General features: G+C 37.6%; 1 protein-coding gene across 2 annotated transcripts; it reads left to right on the forward strand.

Annotated features, from left to right (window-relative positions):
- Positions 1 to 2,812: 2,812 nt before the first annotated feature.
- Positions 2,813 to 12,055, forward strand: LOC139141109 (centriolar satellite-associated tubulin polyglutamylase complex regulator 1-like). 2 transcript variants are annotated; one of them, XM_070710692.1, is made up of 7 exons: positions 2,813 to 2,977; positions 3,592 to 3,694; positions 4,675 to 4,805; positions 5,626 to 5,796; positions 6,367 to 6,586; positions 7,415 to 7,579; positions 11,119 to 12,055. In XM_070710692.1, exons 1-7 carry the CDS (start codon positions 2,935 to 2,937, stop codon positions 11,120 to 11,122), a joined length of 837 nt encoding a protein of 278 aa, XP_070566793.1. In that variant the 5' UTR covers positions 2,813 to 2,934; the 3' UTR covers positions 11,123 to 12,055. The 2 variants fall into 2 exon arrangements, with proteins under 2 accessions (XP_070566793.1, XP_070566792.1); XM_070710691.1 differs by lacking the exon at positions 11,119 to 12,055 and adding an exon at positions 9,857 to 10,346.
- The last annotated feature ends 279 nt before the right edge of the window (positions 12,056 to 12,334 follow it).

Below are 12,334 nucleotides of genomic sequence, written 5' to 3' on the forward strand. Positions count from 1 at the left end.
CAAAATTTACCCGCGTGACGATATGAGCATTTCAAGTTAGAGCACCATGATCTTCGATATGGCATATGTATGGCTTTGTACTTAAACTCCATTAGCATCAACTTTTTACTTATTTTCCGGTATTTTTGCTTCCATTGATGTGATTTCGTTTTTGACTCCTAATATCATGTAGAAACGTTGGTTAGAAACGACTTTGCAACAAAGCGTGTATGTGAAATCTTATGGACTTATTGACAAATTATTGACAAATGACTTCCAATGCGGTCTAACAGTAACATTACGTGTTGGCTAATACTATGTATTTCAGGATATTTTCGGGAAAGAGCAACAATTAAGAAAAAGTATAGTTTTTTTCTTGAGCAAAATAATTAAAATATTATCAAAAGTTAAGCTTTTGCCTCTTATAAGTTTTGGGTGTAAGTTTCACAAGAATCGAATGGTTCTCATTGCCGCATACCTGTTATTGTTGTACAATGACAATTATTTTACCAATCATCGAAATTGTTGTTGTCTCGCAAATGGATGTTTCATTTTCAGTCATTTGTGACAATTCAGGCGTATATGCATCAAACAAGCATAGAAAAGCCATTTGATTTCGATTATATATTTGTAAAAGGCTTCCTAGACTCTGCCTTCCTTTTAGTTTACATGTGGCAAATGGAGAAGACTACGTATAATAGACTTGCTTGTGAATTTTTCTTTATTATTAAATGATAGCATAGCGCATAGCGTGCGACGTTCTCTGCTGTAGACAGAAAATCAGATAAATTGTCTCTTTTGTGTCTCATCGCTGAAGCTTGCGGTTAGATCCCTTGATATCACCGGGGGCTTTCGTTGTTGTTTGTTTGTTTATGTTGACAAATGCATAGGTAGAGTAAATAAAATATAGCTGAAGCATGACGATGCTCTTTTGTTTGAAATAAAGCAATAAGTAACACAAACGAAAGCTAGATCAGCATGCACACTCTGTCCAAATTATTACTCTGACCGGAAAGTTATACTTGAATGTATTGTCCGGACAGACTGATTGTTTTGGCAGAGTATGCGTGCTGTTCTTGATAGTTTTGGCAGAGTATGTGCTGTTCTGGCTTTTATTTTACATATTTTATTTATTGCTTTATTTAAAAACAACATGCATCATCTATCTTGATATTTACTGTACCCATGTATTCTAAAACAAGCAAGCAAACAAGCAAACAAACAAACAAACAACGACAAAACATCGACGACTATACTAAGTCCCCTGTGTTGATATGTGATTTTCTTTTCAATCACATTTCTTTTCTTTTAAGTTTCAATCACAACTGGATGGTAGTAACAAAGAACCAATTCCACCATTCCTGTGAAAGTCATTTCCGAAAGACTCGTCAGAAAATCTTGGACATTTTTTTAAATTTTTACATATGAATCATAGTACTTTGACGTCACTTCGAATAAACCCTTTTTAAAGGGATATATTACAAAACTTTTACCAAAACTGAGTAAACTTTGTCATTTTCTGAGTTCGGCATGTTCTGTTTGTGCTTATGTTCACAAATTTCTATCAGGTAAGCCATTCTTGACAACGTTGAATAAAATCTATCCGGCGTTTAGGCCTAAGTGTTACGTCACCCTCCTTGTTGAGATTGAGCTGTAACCGAGCGATATTGAACTTCGCTGCAGCGTGATAGGTACCAAGAGTTAACTTCGCTGCAGCGTGATAGGTACCAAGAGTTTGAATCCGTTAAAAACACTAGTCCGATAATAGGCTTTCGATGACGCTATCTGAGCAATTAATTTTATTGACGGGTGCACACCGGAAATCATGACATTGAAATATTCAGTTTAGTATGTTGTTCATTTGAGCAGGCAAAATATTAACTGTGTTAGATTCAGTGTAAATATTTGGCAAGCAAGCGACCCTTCAACCATCATATTTCAGTCGGCAGAGTAATACGTAGGCTTAACCTACGCTGACGACAGGAATATAAACAAAATGAGCAGGTAAAGGGAAACGTATTGACGCAGGGCAAACTATCCAATATGTTTTCATTTCCCTCGATATTATCTCTATCGTGGTCTGAGCAGTAATGATAAAGACGTTAGCATACGTGTATGTCTTGCCGGTTCTAATAACTTTATTGATCTTTACGGAGCTCTTAACGTTGATTTTCCGAAATTGGAAATCAAATAGGTGATTAGGGAACCCCTCCCTTTACTTTACATTGAAATGTAGGACTGAAAGGTATTTTTCATACTGATCAAATAATAATTCCACGCATCATATACAACTCTGATAGAAGAGATTCTCGGAGGGGGCAGGGCACTTCCCCGAATTTAGTACAGGTGTACCCGGGAGACTTCGAAATTCAAAGCAAAAGTTCTAATTTTCCAGGGGAGGGCGGAGGAGGCGACATGTCGACAGTCTACATTTGACAAATTCTTTGGGTCAAATCTACAATTTCTACAAAATGATACGTCAAAGCGAAATTAGGTCAAAAGTTGTGATAGAGTAAAAACAGGGATCAAAAGTCTACACGAGGTGAAGAGGGGTCAAAACCGCGGTTTATACACAGTCGCTTGGTGGGCTATTCAGCTCTGGGACTATTCCACATATAGACGAGTGTACAGAAGCGAGAACACCTCGCTTCTGTACACTCGTCTATGGGGCGAATAGTCCCAGAGCTGAATAGCCCACCAAGCGACTGTGGTTTATATTTCTAATAATCACGGGGTTTCCAGTAATATAAAAGTCTCGTAATTATTTGTTGGCACGGAGACATAAACAGAGTAGCGCATTTGAACAGCGCCCCCATCAAAAATATATCAGGTTAAAGGTCAAAGCTCGATCGTTTGTCTGTTACAACTCAGCTCGTTCCTTCTGTCGAAAAATGACACCATTGACCAGGTAAAAATTGCTGTTATTTTACTGATCGAGGGAGAGAGGACACTAGGATGTCTACAGATAGGTTCTCACTCTCCGCCGATGAGTATCTAGGTAGGTGAAAAATTGAATATTATCGTTTTGAAGGCGGGTCAGGATTTGGTCCCAAGTTTATCAATCCAATGACAATCAATATGATATGTCAACCGTTCAACGACTGTCCGAGAATGGCTGTGTACGCATAATACAAGGTCATAACACAAACATAGAGAAATGCAGATATGATCTCTGCATTAGACAGATTGGCATCGAGACAAAATACATATCTGTTAATGTTGGGATATCCCTGTGTATAAAGTATGGGCGGTCTAACAGGACCTTGGTTAGATGGAGGTAATGGACAGATGTGTCACCCCGCTACACCGGTGTGATTTATAAATTCAACTTCTATTGATACATTGATAGATACAGAGCGATATTCCAAAGAACTGTTTGGATACAAAGAATTGCAATAACGGCAAAGTTGGCTTTCGCTCTTCATATTCAATTACACACTCATATCATCTTCAAAGCCGAGACACTAGGAATTTTCAAATCATCTTTATTATAGCCACAAGGAGCTAGAAACGTTTCTAGCCCCATGATAGCCATTACCAACGATATTGTACTATAATATTAACAAAGCATTGGTAACTCTGTGTGTCTTTCTGACTTACATTTGATTTTAGCAAAGCATCATGTGCTGACATACCTGGAAGATGCTATAGGTCAGCTGTTGGAACACAAAGAGGACAATCCCAAAGTCAATCCAGCAAAGTTTTTCAATGATTAGTGAGTACTACCACCATGTATGGAAACAGACCGTATTTCATGCTTTACCAGGTTACAGCTTGCATTTGTGGCTGTCATCATATTGTGGACTTTTATATTTTTTTATCAATTTATGAACAAATTTACACTGTCCAACTAGACTACAAACATAGGTATACATGCCAGTATTCAGTACAATAGCGTTGATCACGATTTCAGGTTTGTTACTAAATATAGCTGCACGTGCGCGACTTTCGGACAAATATGCCTGAAATTCGGACAAATTTTGTCGTTGTATGCGTGGCTGTTGTTGCAGCTTGCAGTCTGAGTCATCAATTCATACATATAAGTGTGATGCTAAATAGCCGTTGTAACACGAGCAGGTTTTATTTTTGTCATTTATGCCGAAAATGCGGACAAATATTTATTTATGCGTATTAATGAGAGAGAACATTGACGTCATTTGCGATCAGCGCTATTCTTTACATATTAGTTTGTCATAAAAAGCTGTTTGACTGAAACTACAAGATGTTTGCTGTTATTTAAACTAGTCCATCAGCACTTATCTGCATTTCCAAGAGATAAACTACACCAGATCACCGTGTAAGATCTCATTTATATCTATGTTGTTCAGCCGGTTGCTCAAAGAAGTTAGAAGTGTGCCCGTAATTACACCAATCTATGAATCCACCACTCTCTATATTTGTTACTTCCCACATAATAAAATATGAAAAAGTTTGCCAAACTGATCCTGGGCAATTCTATATCATGTTCAGTGCTATGATGTCATGTTGTGTCCTGATTGTGTTTGCAAGAAAATATGAATGTAATGAAAGTCAAAGATTTTACCCTGATGGAAAGTGTTTTAAAAGGTTTTTGCTTGATTTTTTCCTTCAAGAACATTGATGAATCAAATACTCAACTTACTTTGTCGCTGTAATAAAATGCCATTCCTCATGGAAATGGGCTAGAATGTGTCATTCTTTTCCCTTCATCGTCAGCTTCACCAGCATTTACCATGGCAACCACACTTTGTTCAGGGAGTATGCCTTTATAAAGAGTACACCACACAACAGAGCATCTTTCATCCGAGTCTTCTGGAAATGTTACAGGCATATTGGCAAGAACGGAGGTAAGTTTTATGAAAACTTGGAAATTTGTATCAATTCAGCATATATTGTGGCTTCTTTTATGTTTTATTTTTCAAGCATTCTATGCAAATGATGGATATTGAATGAACCAAACAATAATGATACATGGACTCTATGTAATTTGTAGGAGGGACATTTTGTGATCTGTAATACCTCCTCGTTGTGATACTTTAGCCTAAACTATTGTTTACAAGGTGTATTTGGACCTGGGAAAAAGGAACTGGGGCATGCAAGTAATTACTTCATTACCGTAAAGTTTGGTATGGTCGAACTTTTCTGAAGACATCAAGATTAATGTTGTACCAATATATTATGAGGTTATTATGAAATACCGTAAAGGATACACGAGGATATTGGCGCAGCGTATCGCCCGACGTGAAGCGGAGGGCGATGCGCAGCGCCAATGTCCGAGTGCATCCTTTGTGGTATTTTCGTAATAACCTTATAATTATACATCTTACATTCCTGACTGGGGCATCAAATTGTCAGAGAAATTACCAGTTTCGTGCAATGTCAACAATTTTTCTTTCGATTTATAGCAGGTGTGGAACGCTATCTCGGACACGCTTCTGCAAGTTCTGGATAGTATGTGTGCACTACACACGTATGTACAGAGAGCGCGCGAGACATGTTCTGGCACTCGTCCGTTCAACAATGAACGCGCAGATACAGCCGCAGGGGATGGGGGGCCTTGAAAGCGTACGTGTTACGGAACAGGCGTTCTGTATGGCTTCTTTAGCACACGCAAAATTCTATTGTTCTCGATGGTAGATGTATAATAATATGTTTTTACTTTCACAGACTTGTTGAATGTAAAAGAATACCACTCTCTGCTGTGCCTGCTGTGTCCTAATTTTCCGTTTGATCTGATTCAGAAGACGGCACGGATTATCCTGATGGATGATGCAATGGATTGTCTCATGTCGTTTTCTGACTTCCTCTATGCATTCCAGTTACAGCTTTACTATGAAGGTACTGGCATTCAGCTAAGTCTGTTCTAACCCTTTCACCACAATGGTTCAGCCCAAACCCATTGTTATCAATAGTCAGTGTGGAACTCTTCCCAGGGAATGGGGATGAACAGGGTAACTTGCTCCTGACTTACCCAAACTAAGTTGTCCGGCGACTAAATGCTCCTCTTGGTCAAATTGTACGTTTTTGACAACTTTTTCATTAATGCTTGCATCCACAAACATAGATAGATTCAGGAGCAGTCATTCGCCCCATGATATTTACAACAATAATAATGGTTCACAAATTTTCTGCTGAGAAGGAACTACAGCAAGCACTTGACTGTATAGCAACCATTCACCTGTTTGAGGGCGCTGTACAACAAAGATGGCTGCTTGAGGATGACATCGCAGTTTCAGTCATAGCCTTCATTGTTTTTGTGAAAAACTGTTTAAATTACCAGAAATATTCATAAATTGTGATTTTTGAGTTTTTTGCAATGTACTGCTGCAAAGGCATAATAATTTTCAGTTCTACGCATTGAATTTAACCAGTATACAAGAAGCCTTCAACTTCTTTTAACATCTCTAGAATTTCTTGAAGACTGTAACAAACTCTATGAGAAGCTCACACAAGCACCAAGAAGTCCAAGAGAGACAGTCGTGGTCCCAAGCAGCAGCACATCACCACGGCAACAGAAGAAACAGCAACCTCTCCCACCCCCTGTAGACCCCATACCACCCCCAGAGGGCATTGACTCACAACAGTTTCTGGAAGCTTTGACACAACTCAGTGATGTTACAAAGAATAGGTAGCTTACAGCCATTCATCAAAATACACAATACACATTCCAAAGTTGCTGTTTTTTGGCATTTTTCTTCTAAAAACAAAGAGAAACATCAAAATCAGCAACCATTTTAAAATATTTTCAAATCAGTGATATGATGTGTGACAATTAAAATCACACAATACTGAAAGTCAAGGTTTTAAGTTTGTTAGAACTAATTCCAACTATCTCATACCTTTCGAGTCAGTACAAGAAATTCAGACATCATTTTGTATTTTCCAAATGATGACATTTTATATTTGGTTTGTTTTGAAGTTTTGTATAAGAAGGAATGTAATATCAGCCACACTTTGATCATATTTTAAAATGCCAACCAATCAAATTTTACAAAATTGACAAAGTGGCGTCCTACGGCAGACACATGGTCCCCCATATCATCATATTATTATCAAAATTGTGAATATGATTGACCTAAACATGGGTATTGTAGACTCATTTCCAAAATATTGTTAGTCAAATGTCAAGAGTTTCGTGAGCTCTCGAAGGAAATTGTAAGTTTCTCGGAAGAAGTGTACTGTGACAATTATTACTGCAAATTCCTAGTTGAAGTCACTGCTTCTGTTAGGAATTGTTTTTAAACACCCTCATGGACAAGTCAAAAAAACATGTGACTTCTCTTGTGTACTCAGCTGAGAAAAAACTTTTAAAAACTCCAGTTGAAATTCTTGAAAGAGATAAGTTGCATTGGTAATTTTGTACATAGAAAAGAAAGAGCTAGAAATCTTCAGACAAAAATTTGTGTCATTTTAGTGATGTGCAATTTGATAACTTTGGTCTGTGTTGTCTTCACAGTCATCCAAAACTGAGCTGTCTGAGAGAAATTCTACAGAACACAAATAGAGTGTCATTTTATGGATTCCTTATGGCCCTAGCAAAGAATGATAGTGTCAATTCCGGCATTGGTGTTCTTCCAGCCAAAGCATCCATCATGGATGACACAGAACAAGATCATGCTCCGTAAGTTTATGAAAATTTTTCAGTTGAAAATTTTAATGTATTTTTCTTCATGCTAATGAAATCTAACAAGATGTAGGAATGGGGGCCCAGACAATGATATGATGTATCTCTTCAAATTATTAAGACTTGGTATTGATATGTATTGTAGAGGTGATCACTGAAATTATGAACTTCTGACATGTCACGAAGATTTACATGGATATGTGTCACAGTGTGTGTGTGTGTGCGTGCGCATTATGTGTCTATCTTGCTACCTATGTCAATATATGTATGATCTACTTGTATAATTATACACTATCGTTGCCTTTCATTGGGCAAAGCAACAAGCCAGACTCAGCTATCACAACCACAGAACAGTTTGAAGTGAAACTATCCCTGCCCTGTTTAGGCATTTCAGTTAGCCACAGGTTCCACAATCAATTTGAATGCATTGAATCTTCAGTAAAATTTGGGTGTTGAAATTTTGTAGTCAGCAGGGTTTTCCAAATATAACATATATATGTACTGTGGAATTTGATTGAGTGTCCGGTTTGCCTTGCAGAGCTCGACAAGTCTACATGTTGCTTATCATTAGAAAAGTAAACATTCGCAACAAATTGGGTCTTTGGTGTTAGATTACAGCGCGCGGCGAACGTTTTCCATACACTGTCTAGTCTACAATCACCACAGTCGTTTCAGCATGCCACCCACAACAAGCTTGGCACTGCACTATAGCACATCATCAAATTTTTTTTTCAGCTATTTATGTACTTTGATTTGGGAAATACAACTCTGACAAAACTCACTGGCATTTTTTTCGAGTGTTGGATCTATATCTCGAGGAAAGTCCTCAACATCAACTGGACTGACTCTGGGCGTTCAGTTGAACATTGCTTCAGCAAGGTGAAGAAAATTTTTGAAGACAGAGAGATATCGCCGTCTCCTCCATGCTAACTTGCCGTGTATGATGCCATCCGAGAAATAACGTGCCAAAATACAGTGAATTATTTCAGAAACACTGGGTGTGCTATTTAATGGCACAAAATGCACTGTGTTGATTGAAAATTGCACTTGCACGTGTAAAATCAACGCTTTTCTTCTAGTCTATTTTGTAGCTCAGAGAAGTGTCGATGAAGAAAGTTTCATTTGACCGAGACAAAAGAGAAAGCAGGAAAAAATTTTCATGTAGGAGAGTGTTAAGAATTTTCTGGTTGATAATATTCATTGTTGTATTGTGTCAAACTTTTTGATAGAGTAAACTGCACTGGACATGCTACAGACTGTGTGCTGAAGGAACTGTTGTCGTGATTGCTGACATCGAGAGGAGAAGAAAAGTTTATTTTGAAAAGAATTTACTTGTTTCTTCATAAAAATCCTAATTTGAAGTAAACACCTAAAAGAAAGCTTTAGTGATGTGTATGTAGTGGAGTGTGACATGCTGAAACGACTGTAGCAGTGATTGTGACAATACAGTGTGTGGGAAACGTTCGCCGCACGCTGTAATCTAACACCAACCAAAGACAAAGACTCAATTTGTTGCAAATGTTTACTTTTCTAATGAGAAGTAACATATAGACTCGTCGAGCTCTGCAAGGCAAACCGGACACTCAATCAAATTGCACTGTATAAGTCACTCATTTAAAATACAATCTTTTACAATTTGATAAATTTCAGAATCATCTTTCTTTACAGTAGACGTTAGAAGGCCTCTACTGCAAATTTCATTTTCAGAAAGGGAATTTGTTTCAAAATTCCAACATACAGTATATTTGGTTTTCAGTGATAGGTATACTTACAATTTTGCTATTATTTCAAAGTGAAATTGAATCTTTAGTTACAATATAAGGCCGTTCACTTAAGGGTACAGATAAAATCCTCAAGGTGAAAATCCAATACAATAATAAGTTCAGTATGTATAATTAAACTTATGCAGTGTACCAGAATTAATTTTTCTTTTATTTAATGATGATGTCCTTAAATGGTTTGGCTATCGATATTTATTCATTTATGTTACATTGCAACAAAGGTATAAATACTGTTGAAAAACTAATCAAATCTGCATTAATGGGAAGATTTTGTAATAAAATGAAAGAAAAGGATGAAAATTTAAGGCAAGATGATTAAAAACACACGCATATTGAAAGTTGCCAAGACAAACCATTGCAGGATTTCTCTTAAGACACGCCACATATCTCATCAATGTGTCTGTAATTTGCAGTGACACTACAGCTACAGGCAATCAGAGCTGGTCGTCTTTGTGTTTTGTCTAACTTGCTAAACCAACTTGCCTCTTAACAGAATGCCAACACCCAGATCTAAAAGTGCTAAACCAATCCTTGAAGGAAGATCCACCAGAAGTAACATGCGATGAAAACACTTTATTTTAGTTTGAACTGTGTTAATTCAAATCATCACAATACGATACATATTTTGCAAATCCTATGTATTTGAAATGTATATCTATTAATTTAATTTGTATCTATTTCATGTCTGGTTTGTCAAAATGTTGTCTTTTTCAAGTGATTGTTTTGTTTATTGCAGCTGTCAAATATTCTTTGTTTGTACATGTTCACAGTGAGAAGCGTCTTCCCTGTGTTCAGTTGCTTCACAACTTTTCTCTCCGTGTTTTAATTTGATTGTAGTTTTGAATTACAATTGTGTCAAATGTACAGTGTAGATGAAGAACAGTTGCAAGGAATAAATACAACACGCTCTTCTTCCAGACAACAATAGAAGGAAAGTCTGAAAAGACAAAGAATTTCATGCAATCAAATTTCTGTAATTTCAATTGATGTATCCAGAGTTCCTTATTTGGGACTGTCCTCCCTATTGCATAGTGTACAGGCCCATATATCCCCCTCCCATTTGGTTGGGTTGTACCAAAACAAGGAAGCAAATGGGGAAAGTACTGTGTGCATAATAAAAATCAGTAGACTACAGAAGTAGTAGTCAGAAAGCAATAAACATGCAAAACTTTTCCGTCCATTTGCAAACAAGATCCAAATGAAAACGAGTTCTTTCTACTCAAACATATTCTGTGTCAGCATTCTTCTCAAACTGACCATAGTTACTTATAAGGTATTTAAAGGTGAAGTTGAGTAGTAACCTGTGCAGTGATCTTGAAATATTTTGAAAATCTTTGTTACATGTTGCTTCATATCGGACCTGAGAGGAAGCTGTGAAATTATCTGATAATTGTGGAAAATGTGTTGTTGAGGTTGATACTGTTGGATACAGCGATCATTTGTGTAACGTTGTTACTCAGTGTTGTCCTTGGGATATGTTTTTGTGTTTGTATTATGAAAGGGCCCCCTTAGGACCAGCTTACTATTGCCTCGAGGAGAAATGGATGCACTGCTCTGTGGGAACACCACAGAAGTGCTCAGTTCTATATTTGATATATTTTGATTAGATATATATGATATGATGTGATCAGATTATTGTCATCTGTGATAGTAGATATGAAAACTACCTTCCATTTGAAATGTCCATCTTTCCATGTACTGTACTTGTCTATGATATCAGACACTGATGTAGATATTACTTTCTGTCTTTAACAGGTAAACTGTCACCTGTAAGGGTTGACATGTAACTATAAGAGGCACAGCCAGTACTACACACGTCATCATCTAACTTATGGACTGCTATGGTCTTCTTCTCATCTAACACACTGACTGGGCCATTTTTTATTCCAACTGCATCGTTGGTGTGGTGTTACTACTCGTGTTGACACTCACATGGCAAATATGCTTGGGTGGAGTTAAAGTCTGGGAACCATCGGTGACAGGTGTTCATCGTTATGTGTTGTTGTCATGACAACAATGTGTGAATAATTACTTCATCCAAATAATTTTCAAACTTATAATTCTAATCATCTAGCTTTAACTAACATGATGGATATTAAATATAAGTGGACCAAGGTTTGACATTTCATTCACGGTATAAACTTAATTTCAATTCATTGTGTGACGTGTGCAATGGATAAAGGGAGTGAGATTTATGATATCAGAGAATTTTATATGTGAACTTTAAAGCTACAGTGTCTCCATGTTATCATTTGACCTTTACCTCCATGGAGGTCACAGTGACCACGTCCATGACCTCCATGGAGGTCACAGTGACTGCGTCCATGACCTCCATGAGGTCTCAGTGACCATGTCCATGACCTCCATGGAGGTCACAGTGACCGTGGACCTCCATAGAGGTCACAGTGACTGTGTCCAGTACCTCCATGCAGTGACAGGCCAGTATGTTGGTATGTACTCCTTTAGGAATGATCAACAAGTAACTCTTTCACTGTTGATTGAAGTAAGCATAGCACTGTAGACAGTCCCCTCTACTGGGTATGCTAATCAAAATCTTAGTTTTCATAAGACCATTTACCTTAGTCCTGCCAGGCAGTGTCACTTTCCCCATGTGTTGAGTCAGTAGAAAGCACTATTGAGCCAAATCTAGATGTATTTTCATCTTCTTGGCTTGCTATGACACCCCGCAGGTTTGGTCAGTAAAAATCATAATTACAGTATCTAGGTATTCAGGGGACCCAAAAATATTAAAGTTTTTGTTAACAGGCAACACATGGGACCTGTTATGCCTGACTGGTTTTATCACACTTGACCTGACGATGATACCCTTGACCTGACGATGGTACCCTTGACCTGACGATGGTACCCTTGACCTGACGATGATACCCTTGACCTGACGATGATACCCTTGACCTGACGATGATATATTAAATTTGCAGGATAAGGGCTAATAGTAAATAGACTTAACAAG

The sequence above is a fragment of the Ptychodera flava genome, chromosome 9 (genome assembly GCF_041260155.1).
Source record: "Ptychodera flava strain L36383 chromosome 9, AS_Pfla_20210202, whole genome shotgun sequence".
Classification (NCBI taxonomy): domain Eukaryota; kingdom Metazoa; phylum Hemichordata; class Enteropneusta; family Ptychoderidae; genus Ptychodera; species Ptychodera flava.